At 44.3% G+C, this 18,817-nt stretch overlaps 1 protein-coding gene across 2 annotated transcripts in view; it reads right to left on the bottom strand.

The window, feature by feature from the left end:
• Positions 1-18,817, bottom strand: part of Rapgef4 (Rap guanine nucleotide exchange factor 4) — a 286,423-nt gene that overhangs the window by 60,694 nt on the left and 206,912 nt on the right. For both annotated transcript variants that reach the window (XM_052182692.1, XM_052182693.1), the window contains 3 exons: positions 17,093-17,276; positions 1,743-1,827; positions 1,161-1,221 (listed from right to left, as the gene is read on the bottom strand). In XM_052182692.1, the coding sequence (XP_052038652.1) occupies positions 1,161-1,221; positions 1,743-1,827; positions 17,093-17,276 (330 nt within the window). The remainder of the gene's footprint in view (positions 1-1,160; positions 1,222-1,742; positions 1,828-17,092; positions 17,277-18,817) is intronic.

Below are 18,817 nucleotides of genomic sequence, written 5' to 3'. Positions count from 1 at the left end.
AGAAAAAGAAAAAATGGGTTTCTTGCTGATGGAGGTATCAGTGTTAGAAATACTGTTCTTAATGACTGGGGGAGGGGGGAGACATTTTGAGATACAATGTGTAAAGCTCATTTTGCATCTGTAACTCATATTTCTCATTTATTTTTAACTATTACAATGTACCTAACAAAGAGCAACATTTTCCAAAACATATCTCCTGGAAGTGTGTTTAATCGCTGGGGATTAACAAAGTGTTCCATGTGTCCCCGTGTTTAGTGTCCGTTTATATCTAGGTCCCACACTAGTGGGAAACGCCAGCATCAGCAATGTTGCATGCATCTATTAATGTCTGAATTTCTTGCTTCTAGGTATGATGGTAGAACTGAACGGCAATGTGAACTCCAGCGCGAGGCCCCATATGACCAACATGGTGCGAGCATCCCCTTGGGCTTGGAGCTCTTGGTGCAAGGTGAGGAAAACCATGAGACACAATACTTTAAATAGAAATGTAACAGGATATTTTAAGAGGCAAATTAGTTCTCAAAAAAAAAAACAAAAAAACAAAAAAAAACCCCAAAAAACTTTTTTAGTGATTGGGTCTCAGAACTACTCTGATTGCACCCCATGGATGCCCATGAACTTTAAACTCTCCTACTTCCCTCTCTGGAGCACCCTTCCAGTTTCATCCATTCAACTCTCCTCCCCACACTGGGTTTTGCAGTGTTCAGTATAGAACCTGAGGGAGAACATGCTCTTCACACATGTTAGACAAGTGCTCTGCTAACACTTGTTTGCAAGTCCCTCCGTACCAAATTAGTTTTTCTAAATTCACAAATTGGAATGATGTCACTACACAGAACTTATCACCCAGAGCCCTGCAGGAAGAACAGAGACTCAATTCATCCCACCCATTTTAGACGCTGTGTTGAGCCAGTTGGGTAGAGGAGCCCGCGGGACGCAGACTGACAAGTGTTTCATGTGTGCTGCTGGAATACCCACCAAACTTCAGATTAACTGACACAAGATGGAGTAGTCACCAGTCCAGAAAAAGACAAGTGCCAAGCGATAGCCTGCCGGGTCAAAGTGGGGCCAACAGAGCTGACCTTGAGCAGCTGGGGGTGTGGCCGGGCCTGACCAGAGGGTGTGGCCACGCATAGTGCTTCATTAGGGCTCTCACTTACACACAGTTCCTCCTTTGGCATGAGACTCAAAAATGAGAACACCTGCTAACTCCCGTTTTACCTAGGGGTGGAAAAAAAGAAAAACTGTGGGAAGACAAGGTACAGGAGAAAGGACTTGTGTTTTGTGTGGATGCCTGTTAGAGGTGGTTTCCAGGCTCACCTTGAAGTTATCACCTTGCTTATACAAATTCCTGTCATCCAGAAATCCTTTCACTAGCCTTGCTACTTGGATCTTAAAGCCTATTCCAAAACTACCGTCTAGACTAGCTTGTAACAGTTCCAAGCAGGCAGACCCCGTGGGACGAGTGACTGCATGCAGTGGTGACATGTGGCACTCAGAGAACAGCTCTCAGGAGCTGGCTCTCTCTGTCTGCCACGTGGGTTACTGGGATGGCGCTCGGGTTGCTAGGCTCGTAGCTGTTCCCACGCTGAGCCATTTCTTAGGCTCAGATACTATTTCCCATTCTGTGCTTTTGTTTTCCATTCTGTGCTTTTTTTGTTTTTAATTTATTTTTCTTTTGTGTGTACAGTGATTGCTTGAATGCATGCCTGTGCACCATGGCTTGATTAAGAGATACTTACTGTGGTAGAAAGATGGGATAAGGCTTTAATATGAAGGAGCTCATCGTAGATAATCTCTAGGTCATCCACAGTCCTCTGGCCAGGTCTACATAGAAAGACAATAATGAAACATTGTTACACAAGCTTCAGCTATGGGAATTGATCCACTGGTCAGTAACATGCTGAGAAAAGACACTGAGGGAGACTCTTAGCCATAACAATCCCTACAGGGACTAGAACTGAATGTATTCACTATTAGGCAGGATATAGGAGGAGCTGCATGTACGAAGACTCCCATCCCTTCCCATCTCTTTGGGAAGAGCCCTCTATGTGGTCATCGTGGTCATCGGTTAGCCTACCTGGAGCTCTGTAGGTAATTGTAAAACATTGCTTTTTATTACACTGTAATTAATAATGGCGAAACTTGCCTCTTTGAGCACAAGGGACACTTGACTGGTCACGTTGACAATGGATCCACATTCCTGGATATCTTAGCCTAATGACAAGGTAACACTGGGGCTATCACTGTTCCAAGTTATACATAATGATGATTTCTTACCCTTCCCTAAGGAGGCACGTTCTTGAGGTGAGAACAAGACAAATCACACTGTCTGGAATTTCTAAGAGAAGGAAATGGAGGGATATCCATATATCTGAAACTCTGCTCCATGGACTACCCTTGTCCACAAAGGGTTAGTGATTTGTGTTAAAGTTTCTTTTTTAATTCCAAAGCTTAGTATTATATAAAGTTAGTAATATACCTTTGTTTTATGGAGTAAGGGGTCATTTTTAACATAAGACTGAGTAAATTCCTAACTGCCTTTTGTATCTAAGTTTACTTTGGAATTATTAATGTCATTAAAGGGTATTTAATAACATCATTACACAATGTAAGTGGCAGACCTCCTTGGAGATAGCTGGAGGAAGAAAATGTCATAACTTACACATGACCTTCATAAAGACAGCTTTACCCTGAACAACAACAAAAAAAAAAGAATACCATGTTCTTATTACACGGAATCAAAGGAGGACTTGTTTATTAATCCTGACTACACAAATCCAGGACTTGGGAGATACCAGCCACATTCATTTCCCGCTAAGGATCATCACTGAAGGACACAAGAGCACACTAATCCAGTGCTCAGTGGTGTCACCTAGAAATCACTGAACCTCAAAAGACAGCGAAGAGAATCTGGGGCCACAGGGGTACCAGAGGAGCCAGGTCCTCTTAGCAAGGGCCCAATCTACCACTTGACTCACACATGGGGATTTTGAGATAAGGACCCTTTGGGATTTAAAAGTCAATCAAGTCACCCCCAGGCATCTGCAGCCATAGGGGCAGCCATGGGGGAAAGGCTCAGGTAGGTGTTAATAGGATTACAGCTCTCCAGCTTGAGGAGCAGCCCCCGCTGTTCCTGCTTTTTGACATCAGCTGTAAATAGCACAGATGCTCCTAGACACTTGGCTAAAATGGAAAGGAGTTACTGGATCACCTTACCTCCTAGCTGTGGACTGAGCTGAAGGTGAGGGGGCACAACCTCAAAAATAAAGGTTTACAAGTAAGTCATTTCTAAAATCTTGACAGATTTGATATTGGAGTTGGGGGAGCCAATGTCTGGGTGTTCAGGAGCATTTATAGAGTGGCAATATGAAACCTTTATTGCTTAGTTAATATGCTTAGTTAATTTTAAATTTTAATTTAAATTACTAATTTAGTACATTAAATTTTTAAAGTTTAAATACTGTCTTTATAATTTACAAATCTCATTACAATAAAAATAATTATATTTCATCATGAACTTCAAGCATGATGAAACCTGTCAGATCTTGAAGGCAATGCACTGTCAGTGCTAAGCCATTTCAATTAGTCTTAGGATCTGTCGGGGAGAGGGAAAGATGGAGGCATCAGGCTACCTTTGAAATACTCTGTATTTGTTTAGTATCTTATACCAGAACCCTACCTGGTATAGGATACCTCCCTGCCCCCAACTTGTCCCCACTTTCAGCTTTCCAGAATCTTACTCTACCTGTCTGTCCTTCTGTCTGCCTCTCACAGTGTGCTATGCCACCAAGGGGATGCTCTGCTTTCTCTCCCTGGAGAAAACTCCAGCTCCCATCAGTGTAGCTCTGGGATCTATCTCAGCCCCAGACAGCATTCTTTCCTGACCTCAGCACTTCCTGGCCCCCTCAGCCCAGTAACTGACATGGACGCCAAGCTTAATCTTTCCAGTTCTTTAGTGTCTACCAAGTGTTCTAGACTCATCTGTCACCATTTATTGTCAGTCTTTCCTGATAGCTGTGCTGTCTGCCACAGCCGCACCCCCCTTCACTTGGTAAACACACCTCGCTTCGTGTCCACATGGCTTCTGGCAGCTACTATTTATCTAGGATGCTTCTTTCTGCCTCAAGCATGGCTTGGGCTCACCAGCCCTTGTCCTTGCAAGGCTGTGTTGCTGTGGTGATTTGTAACACTTCTCTGAGGAATGTTATTTTCTTGACAGTTCCGAACTAACTCTAGACTCTTCTCAAGAGAAGCACTGTCAAAAGGCATCATACACTAGATCAGAAACAGAAACTTGCACTGAGATCTAATCTATGAACTTTCTAGTTGCTAGTGGCTCAAATCTGGGTGTGTAGGATGGGAGGACTAAGTGGAACTGCTGTGAAGTAAAGGCGCACTAGGAAAGGTGCACAGGCATGGCATATATAGAGAATATGGAACAAAGGCAGGACAACAATATTATAAGGACAGGTTTTCATCACGGCTCATAGCATGGAATTCTTAAAAACTCATGATGAATTCAGAAGTGAGGTCACCAGAGTCACAGAGCACTGTGGTTCTGTGGCCTGAGGGAAATTGGAGTTTATGCTCTGTGACCTTCCCAATGAGGTTAAGTAATGCAAGATAGCCATAGCACATTTTATTTTGATTTATACTATGACAAACAGTGACAATTGCCTTCCCTTGTCTGTGATCTTCCTTATCTGTAGTTTTGCTCTTTGTAATTTCACATATCTCCAGACAACTAAGATTCAACATTTTTAGATGGAAAATTCCAGAAAGAAACAATTTACAAATTTCAAATAGTTCATAGTAAATTATTTTGATTGCTTTATTTTATTCTAACTTATATATTATATCCTATTATATATATGATAATATATATTTAAATATATCCATATATACATTTATACACACACACACACACACACACACAAAGCACACAATAGTGCACCATCCACAATCAAGTACCCAAGGAGTATGTTGGACACATCTTCCATGTGTAAAAGCAGGCATTTTAATTCTCAATAGAGGAAATTGGCTGGAAGTAATTGATTTTTTTTTTTTTACAAATGATAGAAAGTGTATAATCAAATAACTATGACATGTAGCAAGTTACTCTCCATCAATGGAAGTGTGGAGGAGGGGTCTGGATGTTGTTGCCAAATAGCAACTGTTAGGCTAGGAGCTTTTTTTGGTCAGAGTTTTGTCTGTGAGAAACAAGCAGGTTCTGAAGTACTTGGGAATTTCTGGTTTGTTGGAGATTCAGGTGTGCCATGTGAGGTTTTCCTGGAAACTGTGTTATGCGAGGATGTTTTGCTGAGAACATCTAGTAGCTGCCATGTGATATTTTGCTGGAATGGACACTTGAGAGGACACATGGTGCTTGGAAAGAGTATAAATATAACCCAATAGACAGTGGATGATTCTCTGGCATTGGTGGTTCTTGCCACTCTTTGCTGGTGTTTATTAGGCTTCACAGATGCTGGCATTCGCTGCACACACTCTTGCATTGGCTCACCTTGCTTTCTTCACTGATCTTTACTTGTTATGACTTTGCAGAGAGAAATGCACCAAAGAACTCCTCGTGGTATTCCTGCTGCTTCTTGCCACTTCTGAGGACTGGGGCCGATTAGCAGATCCCTGAAGCTTCTTCTGGGTCAAGCCCCTGCTGCTGACTTATGTGTGGTGTTTTGGTAGTGGACTGGATTGTTGACAACAAAGATTGGAATTGCCCCCAAAGAACTATTTCTAAACAGGTCCACAACCCCTGTTTCCTATTGACCTCTCTTTCCCCCTATCTCTGGTGGGTAGTGGGCTAGAAAGGAGATTGAAGCATTTAAGAACCATGATTAAGCTTCTGAAAAAAATCTAAGCCTACAAGGTGCTACCAGCATACCCCACAGTGAGATTTACCAAGAGCAGGAAGATGTCAGAGATCTTGGCTAGTGGAAGGCAGATTGGACTAGACTGAACATGACTGGAAAGCTCTAAAACCTAGCACTCACAGAACCCCTACTGTGGTAGATAAGTGGTGGACCTGACTACAAGCTCTACCTGAGAACTCAACACGGTGAGGGGTGGGTCTCAGTGGTTTGTCACCTGGCCTCTACTCAGATTGATTGGATTCTGGGGCCACCCCTGACCTTCCCCTACTACAATGAGCAGAGTTTATCATGGAGAGAAAAATCTGTTCTCTAAGATGATGTCCAGAAAGGATTCTCAGGGTGGCTGATGGAGCCTGGAAATGTAGATCAGAGCTAGTGGCTTTAGAGACATGTAGTTCAAAACGGTTGTCCCAGGAAGGTTATAAAATGGTTTCAGGCTGGATAAATTCTCTGTATTTTAGCAGTAAATGTGAAGGAGAGGTGTGGTTTCAGCCTCTTGGATTCCACAGACTGCCGGGAAGAAGCCCAGTGAAGATCCACCTTAGTGCTTTCAAGACAGAGACTCCTGGGAGTGTCACTGGTTTATAGACACCCATGTGGCAGCTTGTCCCAGCCCTGGTCATCCAGCTTCAGGAACCAACCCAGGTAAATAAAGTCTTCTGTAAGAACTGATCAGACCCTGCAGTGAAACACGTGTGGGCCCTCTGAAACCAAAGTGAACAATGTCTAAACACAGGTTAGCTTTCAAATGAATGGGGAGAAGAAGAAAAACACTACAGCAACAGCAGCCACAACAAAACAACTCTGCGGTCTCAGGTATTCAATGAAATGACTGGGCAGGCCACTGTTGCCATTTGGCAATAGACCAAGGCTGCCAGGAGCTCTTTGGTCCTGTTTCCAGCATGTGGTTTGCTGAGGTGAGAGAAGTCAGCGCTGCAAGGTGTGAAGAGACTTACTTTTTTTTAAAAAAAAATGAGTCTATTCACAATTCATACAGATCAAAACACTCATAAGAGATTCACCCAGAGCCAGGACCCTGCCCCTCTGGGGCCTCAACATGTCATTAGGATTGACAGTTGAGGAAAACACTAGGCAGAAGGCCAGATGGAACTAAAGACAGTCTGGTCAGCCTGTGCCCACCTAAGCAAATCAAAATGTAAGCCCCTGTCCTTGACAGAGCACCTCAGTATCCGCTGTAGGAATAACAGCAACAAACCTGGCTTCTCCCAAGGCCACTCGCTCGGGCCCGCTGTGCCATCTAGAGTCTTTGGGAAGGTTCATCTCTCCACTCTCTCTTCAGATGGTGGTACTCCCCTTGATCTGTCCCCAGCCCTCAAAGAGCATCCGAGAACATCTAAAACTGAGCCTTCCCTACCACAATCACTGAACAAAGTCCTATTTTAAAAGCAGGTCTCTTGTGGTAAACAGTGGCATTAGGTACCTTTCATGCTTTGGTCTTTATGGGGGTGATGGGTGAGGGGGGAATGGAGAAGCAATCCTACAAATCAGCCCCTAGCCTGTTCAATCGGTAATGAAAGGGTCCCAAGGACTGAAGGCAATTTGGCTTTCAAGAGGAAAGCGAAACAGGGCGAGAGCGGGGAGGAGATAACTCCCATGGACCTTCAGAGGAGGAACCCGCAAGGCTGGAGACGTGAATTGACTCTGGATGCTGAGTGGCAGCTGGGGGGGTGTACCTGGTCTTACTTGTCCTTCTCCAGATGCCACGGGGAGAGATGTTAGGCATCCCTGCTTCTTTACAAGCCTGCGTGGTGCCACATTGATGTGGATTTGCTGGATCCCGCTGTGGAAAGGCCTAGTTTCTACAAGGGCTGCATTCTGGCAGCAACGTCTAGTTACAGACAAGATAATAAACGGGGATGGTGGGAGAAGCAGTTTATACATTAAAGGATGGGAGGGCTCGGGTGATATTGGACGCTGCTGGTAAATACCGCTTTATCAAGGAATTTATCAAGGTCAGAGACAGAGTTCCTCAGCTACTGGGATACGGATAAAATGAGAAATTCACCCATCTACCAAGTGGCATGTAAGCTCGACCCTGGGTACGATATGCAGGGGAGAAGGTGAGTAAACTGGCACTGGTAGACCCACCACGTGGAAAACACTGATTTGTATAGAAAACGCTAAGAGAAGTCAACATAATAAATACAAATACAAGTCACATATGGGTTTCTAAATTTTAAGAAGTGTTTCATTTACCTCTGGGGAGGGCAGTTTAATCTCTGGTGTAGGACTTCACCACCATCCACTACTTGATGCACTACTTAAGTCATGGGTAATGTTGTATCATTTTCTGATGCCCTAGAGACCATGTATAAATGTTATTTCTTCCACTCCCCTTAAAGGCAACTATGGTAGGGATCTGTACCCTTGTCCAGAGAAACAGTTTGGTTTTGTTGCATACTTGTTTGTTTGCTTGCTTTTTCCACCTCCCAATACCGTTCTTCATACATATAAGGGACTGTGACTAAGTCAAGTGGCTGGCCCAGCTGTCACCCTTTCGCCTTATCTTAACTACAGAGAAGTTTGTTACAGGCCAGCGGCTCTTTTCTAATTTTTAAGTTCCTGCATGTGTGTTTGTGTACCATGTGCATGCCCAGTGACCAGTGCTCAGTGCCCACGAAACCCAGAGGAGGGTGTCAGAGCCCCTGGAACTGGAATTATAGGCTGTTGTAAGTCACCGTGCAGGGCTGTAAACTCAACGCCAGTCCTCTACCAGAGCAGTCAGTGCTCTAAGCCATCGAGTCATCTCTCTAGCCCTTAATGTTAAACCTGTAAGATGAACACCTACTGGCACTTTCCTTTGAAACACCCAATATTAAGTAGAAGAGGACTACTAGCCAATTAGGATGGAGTCGGGTGGCAAAGCTTACGTTCTGGGTTTGGGAGCAATAAAAAATACAAACTTTCAGTGGTGTTACAGGGACACCTTGTTAGCTTCACTTTTTCCTCAGTAAACTGTCAGTTTTTGCTACACCTAAGGCGAATTATCCTATCATTTTCTCTCCTCTTCCTCTTCCTCCTCCTCCTTCTCCTCTCCTCCTTCTCTTCCTGTTATTTAGTCATCTCACTGTAACTCACTAACCATACTAGAAAAAAGAAACGCGAAGCAACTTTGCATGAAGGAAAGAATATTGCAACAAGAAGAAAAATCATTTGCCATTTACTTAGCCCAAAATTTCTTCTTCTGAACACTGAAAGTTATAATTAGCCATGTTAAGTTTAAATAGTTATTAAATGCTTCAGAGTCAAAGGACGTGAGGTCACCATGTAAACTACGTAGTGCTAATCAAATATGAGTCACTAAGATTTGTGTGTGGTTCTGATGGAGTATAGTAGTCCCTCCCAGCCATGGTTTGTCTCCTTACCAAAGTTTTCCAGTCCCTCTTCTACACAGCTGTGATGACAAGCCAACTAATAACCCCAAACTAAGGACCAGTCTTAGCAATAAGATGATGTGAGCCAGGCATGGCTGTATAACCTGTTAATCCCAGCACCCCAGAGACAGAGACAGGCAGGTATCCATAAATTTGAAGCCATCCTGGTTTACATAGTAAAACTCACCCTGAAAATAAAATGCATGAAACATATATCATTTTAAGAAAGTTTTGTTTATCTGAAATCTCAGTTTAATTGGGCAACCTATATTTAATCTGGAAACACTCATCGTGAAATGTTTCATTTCTGCGGAATCAGTTTTGACAGTGTTACAACCACATGGACTCTGCTACTGACAATACAGAGAGCTCGGTGCATGAGACCCATGTAAGAGAACTGGGGGCTCCTGAAGCTTGCAAGGAAAGAACGATCTCCATTATTATCAGAACCCTCTGTGGACTGAGGAATCATCTCATCGGAACCTCTCTCAAAGGGGAGCACCCTCTCTACAGCGGACAAACACTTATGCTCTGCTCTATATGGTGATAACATCACACTTATGTTATGTTCTAAATGGTGATAACATACTGAATGAATTATACTCATTTCAGGTGTACAGAAGAATGATTTAATGATATGAGGTAATTTTGTAATAACTACCTTAAAATCTGATTTCCATGACATCTTCACCAATTCCCCAAACATAACCTAGAAAGTTATTCCAAGTCCCTTCAGGACCATGGCAGGTGGAACACAACTCCAGAGTTAGCCATCTGGATCAAATTCTGAGCCCACCATCATCTGGATGACCATAAGCAACTAACTGACTTTGCCTAAGCTTCTGTTTCCCAACGTACAAGGTGGGAAGTGTGTTAACTACCTCATAGTTGGCTGAGAGAATCAAATTAAGGAGTAATTTAGCCCAGTGCCTAGCACACATGCACTTAATAAATGCTGCCTATCATTAAATACAATTGCATTTGTGTTTCCATTTACAAGCTCTTGGAAAGCAGAGAGAGGGTTAGCAGGCATTATTAAATTCTTTGAGATTTGGACCTGAGAGATGTTGGATGTGTTAATGGCAAATCTGTGAGAATAGAATCCTGCTTCTCACACTCTATATCACTGACAAGTTATTTAGTGGGCTCTTGGATTGCATGCATGTATTTCAAATGGTATCATTAAATTCTCCAAAAACCCATTAATTTTATCCTCATACAAATATTCTAGCTATTCGTAGTCTTGGCCTCACTAGCCCATTCTCTACAATCATCAGAGACGTCAGCTTCAGAGATCAATGTACTGCATATCTGGCCATTCACACCCTCCCTTCATGCTCTTCCACGGGGCCCCAAAATGACCTCAGTTTTTTCCTAATGCCCAAAGATGGCCTCCCCTCATCTGATCCCTGATGTAACTCTGCTCTGGGTCTGGGCACTCCTTCAGCATCAGGCGGCTCTTAACTTTCCCAGAGCGACTCTGGTCCACTCCCATGCCGTGCCCCTGTCCAGCTAAAAGCTCCTTCTCTGTTTTGGAAGAAAGAGCCCTGAGGTGACAGCCTCTGTTGCTCCTAAGAAGCAGAGAGTCAACCCGCACATCCATCCATGACCAAGTGAATGCATGCGGGAACATTCAGTCAGACAGCACATTCCACACCTCCTTAAGACCCCTCCCTGCCTTAGAGAGCTTCATACCATCAATTGTAGAAAAAAAAAAAACTTGAATTTCACCAGAGAGCTAGCTACCAAGATGTTAGTAGTAATTATCTGGAGATAGGGTGCATGTGATATGCATTCTTTAGAGACTCCTAGTAGTTTTCAAATTTTTTACAACAAATAGATCAACTTGAAGTCATTAAAATACATTAAAATATTTAAATAGATTGACTTGAAGTATTAAAACCTTTAAGCTAATCTTACCAGGATCACTAAAGTGTAACTACGTAGGAGCTATAGCACCACTACCCTGGGCCTGGATCATAATGGCAGCAATTTCGTGCGCTTTTCTTGGGTATGCAGACATGAGCAGAATATGGCACAATGCTTTTATAGGGGAGATGCAATTCTAAAGTCAAGAAATGATTCACTTCATGGAATGAATCATTTATACAGATACATTCTCTAAGCTTTCAATGAGGACATAGCAACCTTCGTCGTGAGAACAGAGTATTGAGCGGTGCATTGTGGGAGGGTCCACACTGAAGGCGCACTGTGGAAGGGTCCACCCTAAGTGGTGCATTGTGGGAGGGTCCACGCTGAGTGGTACATTGTGGGAGGGTCCACACTGAGTGGTGCATTGTGGGAAGGTCCACGCTGAGTGGTGCATTGTGGGAAGGTCCACGGAGCAGCCCTGTTTCCTAGCTTTAGCTCCTGCGCGCTCAGGCTACTTTCCTCTGACATCATGTGAGGATGGACTGCCTGATAGCGAACATTCTCTTGGCAACTGCTTCCTCCCCAGAAGTGAAAACAATGACTTCTGGCTGGAGAACCTGAAATCTCCAGAGTAAAGGGACCTTCCTAAAAATATCACAATTTCAAACCTCACATTCTCAAAAACAGTCTGAGCAAATAAAAATGCAGTTAAGACAAATAGGGACGGTGAGATGGCTCAGTAAGGTAAGGGCTGCCTGCTCTTTCAAAAGACTCCAGTTCAGTTCCCAGTCTCTATGTCAGGCAACCCAGAGGAAAATCCAGTGCCCTCTTCTAGCCTCTACAGGCAATTGTGTGTGTGTATGTGTGTGTGTGTGTGTGTGCGCACACACACACACACACACACACACAGGGAGAGAAAGAGAGACAGACAGACAGACAGAGACAGAGAGACACAGAGAGAGACAGCGACACACAGAGAGACAGAGACTATGAGAAAGGTCCACACTGAAGGGTGCTCTGTGGGAAAGGCAAGAATAAAAAAATAAAATATTTTAGAAGATGAGATTTGCTAATTAAGAGAAATTATACAGCTCTTTGAGTGCCCTCCAACACATGTATAGAGCACACAGTCAGTCAGCAGAGCTGCTGGTCATTAGAGCCATCAATGGACAATGGTGGATAACCCTCTGGATCTTCCCAGTATTTCCTTACAGCACTCATTTCTTTTCCAGCCTCAGGCCAATGTCTAAAACCTTTCACTGACCACATGATACAAATGAGTTAAAGTTTATGCGTTTCCAGCCCATGTGCAAGACTCCAGAACTTACTAAATTTTTTAATATGACAATCTAATTTTTCTGTGCTGTCTTTCAATCTCTCTGGGCTCAATGGACTTCTCCCCTTTCCAACTACTTAAGCTTCTAGGATTTAGGAAATTTAAGAATTGTAGACCTAGAATTCGACTTAAGAAACACAAGCTTCATTTCTCTCCCACTCTGGGCAAGCCTCTGAGAGACCACTCTAAAGCGTGAGGGCGCAATGTTCCGCTCTCCATGGAAGGAGCTAGAAGGCTTGTAGGCAGGAGAATCCCATCTCCACAAAGCCTCTTTGTATCCCGCTGCCTTTACTTTTAACAATATTGTACTTCCGTGGCCACCTCTGTATCTCTGGGCCCACAGCTTCCTATCCAAAGTGGCTGCTTAAGTGTACCCAAATGCCCACTTCTGCATGTAAGAGTCTGCTGTTTCTATGCATGTAGAGTAGTTCAGATTTATAAACAAAGCAAAGTCAAAACAATAAGCTCTGAGAGTTCATTTGTGTTTGATGGCCCTGTCTCAACGCTACGACAACAGCATCATCAACCTGTCACAGTTCTGTAGCATCTGCCCCCAGATGCCACCCAGGTCCACACCTGTGCGACCACAATGGGCATTGTGAGTCACTCTGTCTGCCACCACATAAAAAGCTAATTTCACATTCAGAATGTATGTTTTTTTCCCTTTCAATACCAATAGCAACAAGAGTGTGCCAAAAAATTGGCCCTGAAGCTGTATTCTGTTTTTTAAACTGCAGAACACTCTTTCATAGTTTGACAGTTAAAATGCTGCAGTTAATGTAATAAACAGAGAATTTTTCTAAGTAGCCTGTCAAAACAAGTGACACTTTTTTTTTAGCTAGTGAGTCTCAGACTCCGAACAATAGGAAGTACCTTTCAAAGCAACATCTTCATTATACAATCAAATTCTCAAAGTAATCTTCTCATCAAAGAATATTGTGTTATTTCTTTCCCAGTAATTATCAGAGTTCTGCAACCTCTCTGGCAGTGGTGACTATTATAAATGCAGCTGTGCTGAGTTCAGAAACCAGGGTCTTGGCCCGGCTGACATGGAGCCAGCGTATGCCTTGCCCCATACTTCTCAGTGACTCTGCAGTTTAGGCACTGAGGGGCCAGCCTCCCCAGGGCCTATGGACTTGGCCTCAGTCTCCAAGAGTGAAGTGTTCCCTTCTCCCTCCCTCCTTCCAAGATCCGAAATGCTGCAGGTGATTCCTAGCTAAGTCTGCTTCTTTCCTTTCCTCTTTCATAGAGTTGAGTGGTATCTCCAAAGATCACTAGAACATTGAAAGATAGCCAACCAAAAAAATAGAGGTGGGGGAGTGTGTGTATGTCTGTTGGTGTGTGTGTGTGTGTGTGTCTGTGTGTAGAACTTGAATGTCTGTCTCACAAAACTAGATTTCTTAGTTTTCACTCTTCCATCCCTTAGGAGCAGCCACTAAAGTAGGAAGAAAAATCTATAAGCCAAGAGGTGCATTTTTTATCTTGTTTTATGTTTGTTTGTTTAGAGACAGGGTCTCCATACGTAATCCAAACCAGCCTGAACTTGCCATGTTACCCTGCATAGCCTGAAGCTCCAAATTTTCCTGCTTCTGTTGCTAAAGTGCCTGAGCCCAGGCCTGAGCCACACTGTCCGGTGAAAACCTGGCATTCAATAGCCAGAGGTCAACTGGGAAATCAACTTTCTTTGGAGATTTGGGTTTCTAGGGTTCACTTCAATTCATCACAGTGTGGGTGAAAATGGAAGCAACACCACCTCTCTTTGGTTCCCATAGCTTCTCTCATATATGCTGGACAAGTTCTTAACCCCTAACCCGGAGGATCTTATTTCTACAGATAACTCATGAAACCTAGCCGTGAGGACTATAGCATACAGAAAGTACTCAATAAATGTCTGCCTAGTTGTGAAGTCTGGAGCATACAGCAGGTACTCAATAAATGTCTGCTCCATTTGAATCTAACTTGGCAGCTCTTTTCTTTCTTTTTATTTTTTTTTAAAGATTTATTTACTTTTTTTTATTTAAAGATTCATTTATTTGTTTTATATGTAAGTACACTGTATCTGTCTTCAGAGACTTTTTCTTCTCTCTCCAGCCCTGCTTGTTACTGCCTTGTTACTCGCTCAGGCCCAAAGATTTATTTTTTTATTATATGTAAGTACACTGTAGCTGTCTTCAGACACCCCAGAAGAGGGTGTCAGATCTCATTACGAATGGTTGTGAGCCACCATGTGGTTGCTGGGATTTGAACTCAGGACCTCTGGAAGAGCAGTCAGTGCTCTTACCCGCTGAGCCACCTCGCCAGGCCAGCAGCACTTTTCTCACTGGATTATAATGTATGAACAGCTTACTCTTTTTTACATTTTAATATACGTGGTTAGTGGTCAGAAATGTTGGTGAATCCAAAGGCATCTCTGTCTCTTTGAAGTAAAGAAGAGCTGAGGAAGGATTGGCAAGGGTTGTGAACTCACTCACTCACTCACTCACTCACTCACAAATGCTTCCTGATGCTTTTCTTGTTGGGGACATAGCCTGACTATTCCATAGAAGAGCAACTCCCCTCTCCACAGAACAGGATGCTAACACACACTACTTTGTCCATCAGAGGATGCAGTAGAATCCTGAGTGAATTGTTGCTCTCAGGTCTTGAGAGCTATCTTCTGCTCACCCAGAGTTCCAGAAAGAAGGAACAAGCCCCTTGTTCTTACTTAATTCCACAGTATCCGGAACTGGTCAACAAGAAACATGGCAGTGTGTGATGGCCTTTCGCAGACCTCCCCCTCCCCAGCTTTCAGCTGCCTATCAGCAGGAGAGAGCTGTCTGCAGGACATGAGCGATAGGCCCCTCTGACATTGAATACCTTGAGAATCCCTTGGTCTTCACCTCTCTCCAGTAGATGCCAACAACCTGGTATGCACACATGAATTCTGACAACCCAAACACTTCCATACATTTCCAAATGTCCTTAGAGTCATCTCAGCCAGAATGACAGTGGTTGGGATGACCACGACAGCGAGAAACCAGCCAAAGGGGATTGACCCAGGAAATGATAAGGAAGGACAGGTGGCAGATGAACAGGCCAAGAGAAAGGGAGGCAGTCTGACTGGAGAGAAAGTGTAGTTTCTGATGGCATCGTTCATTTGAGTTCCAAAGCCCCAGGGACTTCTTGTGTCCTCAGCCACCCTCCCCATGATCCTTCAGGGCAGACAGAGCATAAATTGGCTGGGCAGGTTCCTTGGACCCTCCTTCTGCTTAGGTCAGTGAAGCTCTGGCTTTTCTATTTGATATTTTGGGATCTTCTATCAAATTTCTGTTTGAAGAGAGGGTATTGAGGCTGCAAGAGCTGAAAGTCACGGTTCTAGAGTTAAGGATGACGGTACCAGCTGGGATGAGGGGAAAGGCTTTTGAAATGCTCTGTGTGGGAGATTAAGCCCCAAGAGAGAGTTTGGACAAAGGGGACATGGTGTGACAAAATGACATGTGTTAAAAAAGCCTGTGCAGCCTGGAGTATGGGCCGGTGAAAGGCAAAGAGTCCTGGGGGAAGGAGATAAAGCTATACTCAGAGGCTATTGTGAATTGGTCCGAGGGGCAGAAGCTAGGGAAGTCTGTCTGAGGGATGGCTCTCTCTCGGAAAGTGCCCAGTGGACGTAGCCAACATAAAATTGAATGTTCTTACAGAGACCTGATAATAAAAGGTCGGCTGAGCCCTGGACTCAGAGTTGACATCTGTAGTTGCCTGGCACTAGTTGTACGGTGGAGGGAGGTTTTATTTCTAGCATGAAAATATAAGCCTGGATGTGGTGCTTCCAAATCTAGTCCCAAGCCATTCCTACTTCAAAGGTCTCTCTGAGCAGGGAAAGCATGGGAACAGCCATAGTTTGCATGCCCAGGAGCAATCAGTAAAATGCCTAGTGTCTAACAGGACCTTGACAGTTTTTTTCCTTCTTTGGCCTAAATTAAATATCTCAAGGTTGTCAATGTCAGGTTGTGGTCAGCTGTGTCAGACCATGGAGTTTCCAGCTGCCTCACTGATTGAATGGAGGCCTAAGGGGGTTATCAAATGCATGGATGAATGTGGATGGATAGATGGATGGATGGATGGATGGACAGGAGGGTGGGTGGATGGGTAGATAGGTAGATGGGAAGATGGATGGGACGATGGATGGATGGATGGATGGACAGATGGATGGATGGACAGATGGATGGATGGGCAAATGAGTATAACACAGGTATGAGAGAGAGTTTTGCTTCTGAGGACTTGTGCCTCTAGCACTACGAAGAAAGGGGCTGCCTGCCGCAGTCTTGCCTGGAAGCAAGCCAGCTTCTGTTTGCCATTGGCCAAAGGTCATTTAATATGGGGGCTCCAGTTTGATATCCTGAGCTGCCTGCTAAAGATCTATAGTTTAAACTCACAGGAGGGGAAAGCAGAGTTTTGGGGGTCAAAGCTAAAAATATAATAGATGCAAGCACCACTACTGTCTCTCCCCGTTGTTGTCTCTCCTCTGATGTGGGGGAAGGCTGGGTCTTCCACCTCGCGTCCCTCCCCAGGGTACCTGCAGCAACCTGGGACAGCCAGATATGCTGCTGCTGGCTCTCACTTACGGTTTGCGCAGGATCATTCTCATGTGGGCGTCAGGGCCCATCTGGGACAGCAGCAGCATGGTGTCCTGGAGCGCTTCATCACACTCCTTCTTCTCTTCCTCAGTGGGCAAAGGGGCATCCTCATGCTCGTCATCCAGAAATCGATAAAATAAATATTTGTCTTGGAAATGGCGCTCCTGATCCACTGTGGGAAACATGGAGGCAAGGGTCAGCTGGGGCTTGAAGCTGTGTCCCACACTCCCCTGCCAGGAGTAGAGGGCAGGAGTCCGACAAAAGAGCTGTGCGGCTGAACGGCAGAGTCTGAGTCCTTCAAACTCCACCTCACCCAGGCGTGGCAGCGAGAGTGAGGCCATGCCATCTGCCGTCAGCCCAGCCATAGCCGTGTGGACCCCACCCGACTCTGCCTCCCCAGGCCTCCTGCTAAGCAGCTGCCAGCTTTTATGGAAAGAGCTTACTATGACTTGGTGGCCTTTTCTACACAGCATGTATCTCAAACTGGTAAACTCCTGTCAGAGAACACTGATTTGAGAGGACAGTCTTATAGGAGACATTCCTTTGGGAAGTCGGAACTTAGGATTTTCTTTCTATATGCCATTGGGCATACTTCTCACCACACTTGGAAGGATGGTTACATGAGTATTAATTAGTGATATGAACAGAGCCAACTAGACCATGCTTCTAGGTCATAGACTCCTTGAGGGATATTGTGGTCATTTTCTTGCAGAGAAATGTTCCTTTCTTTCTTTTGGTAAAGCTGGGAACTCAGACCCAGGAATTCACACATATTAACCAAGTGATCAAAAACAAGATCTAGGTCTCTGTTAGACAAAAAGGCTGGGCTAGGGTAGAACCTCTCGTCTAAATGTCTGGATGTCACTTAGTTCCTTTATAGCATGGGGTGTCAATATGTTCAAAAAACAAAGAACACTGGTAGACTCTTCCAGATCCCCAAAACAGGGATGGCCACAGCTGTGGCAGCAGCAAGGGCACAATCCATCCCAGACCTGCAAAGTTGGAATCTGCATTTCAACAAGAGCCCCAGGTGATTGGTATGCACATTAAAGTCTGAGAGAAACTCAAGCAAAATTATTATTCCCATGTTCCCAGGTGATGGAGAGTGAAATGGATGATTTGAATATTTTCATGTTTAGAAAAGTAGTCTTAAACAAGTGGCGTTAGCAGTTCAGTGACAGGCGCCCGCCAGCTCCCGATAGCTCTTCTGTTCAGCGAGAGCTGCCGCGATGACCGGAGACAGCAATTGCAGAGCACAGCTCTGATTTTAAATATGGTCATCCTGCCGGTATACAAATTGGCTCTCCCAGACAGTGGCACGGCTAAAAGGCAGTGTCTGAATTCATTACTGACTCTCCTGTCATCAGCCCAGCCACACATTTCATCGCTCTCTCGCTCTGTCCCTGCATCAGGGCCGCTATGCAATGCTCAGAGTATAATCACACTATCAATGAACCATGAATGCAAACTAATAAACATAATTGGAGCTGATGCACTCCGGTTGCAATTTCATTTTCCTTTCCTTCATTCTCGGAAGTTAGGAAGGTACACCGTGGAACACAGCAATCAATAGCACCCGCTTGCTGCATTTGTATTACTAAATGAAGATGCTAGTTTGGTGGTTCTTTAAGGGGATCGTAATTCTTTCTTGCCCATTCGGGAGTTCAGCAAGAGCCTACCCGGGGAAATACGCTTTGCATTTCTTGAGAATTT

Source organism: Apodemus sylvaticus, chromosome 5 (assembly GCF_947179515.1).
Source record: "Apodemus sylvaticus chromosome 5, mApoSyl1.1, whole genome shotgun sequence".
In the NCBI taxonomy this organism is placed as follows: Eukaryota; Metazoa; Chordata; class Mammalia; order Rodentia; family Muridae; genus Apodemus; species Apodemus sylvaticus.
This window is presented reverse-complemented; position numbering and strand designations above follow the sequence as displayed.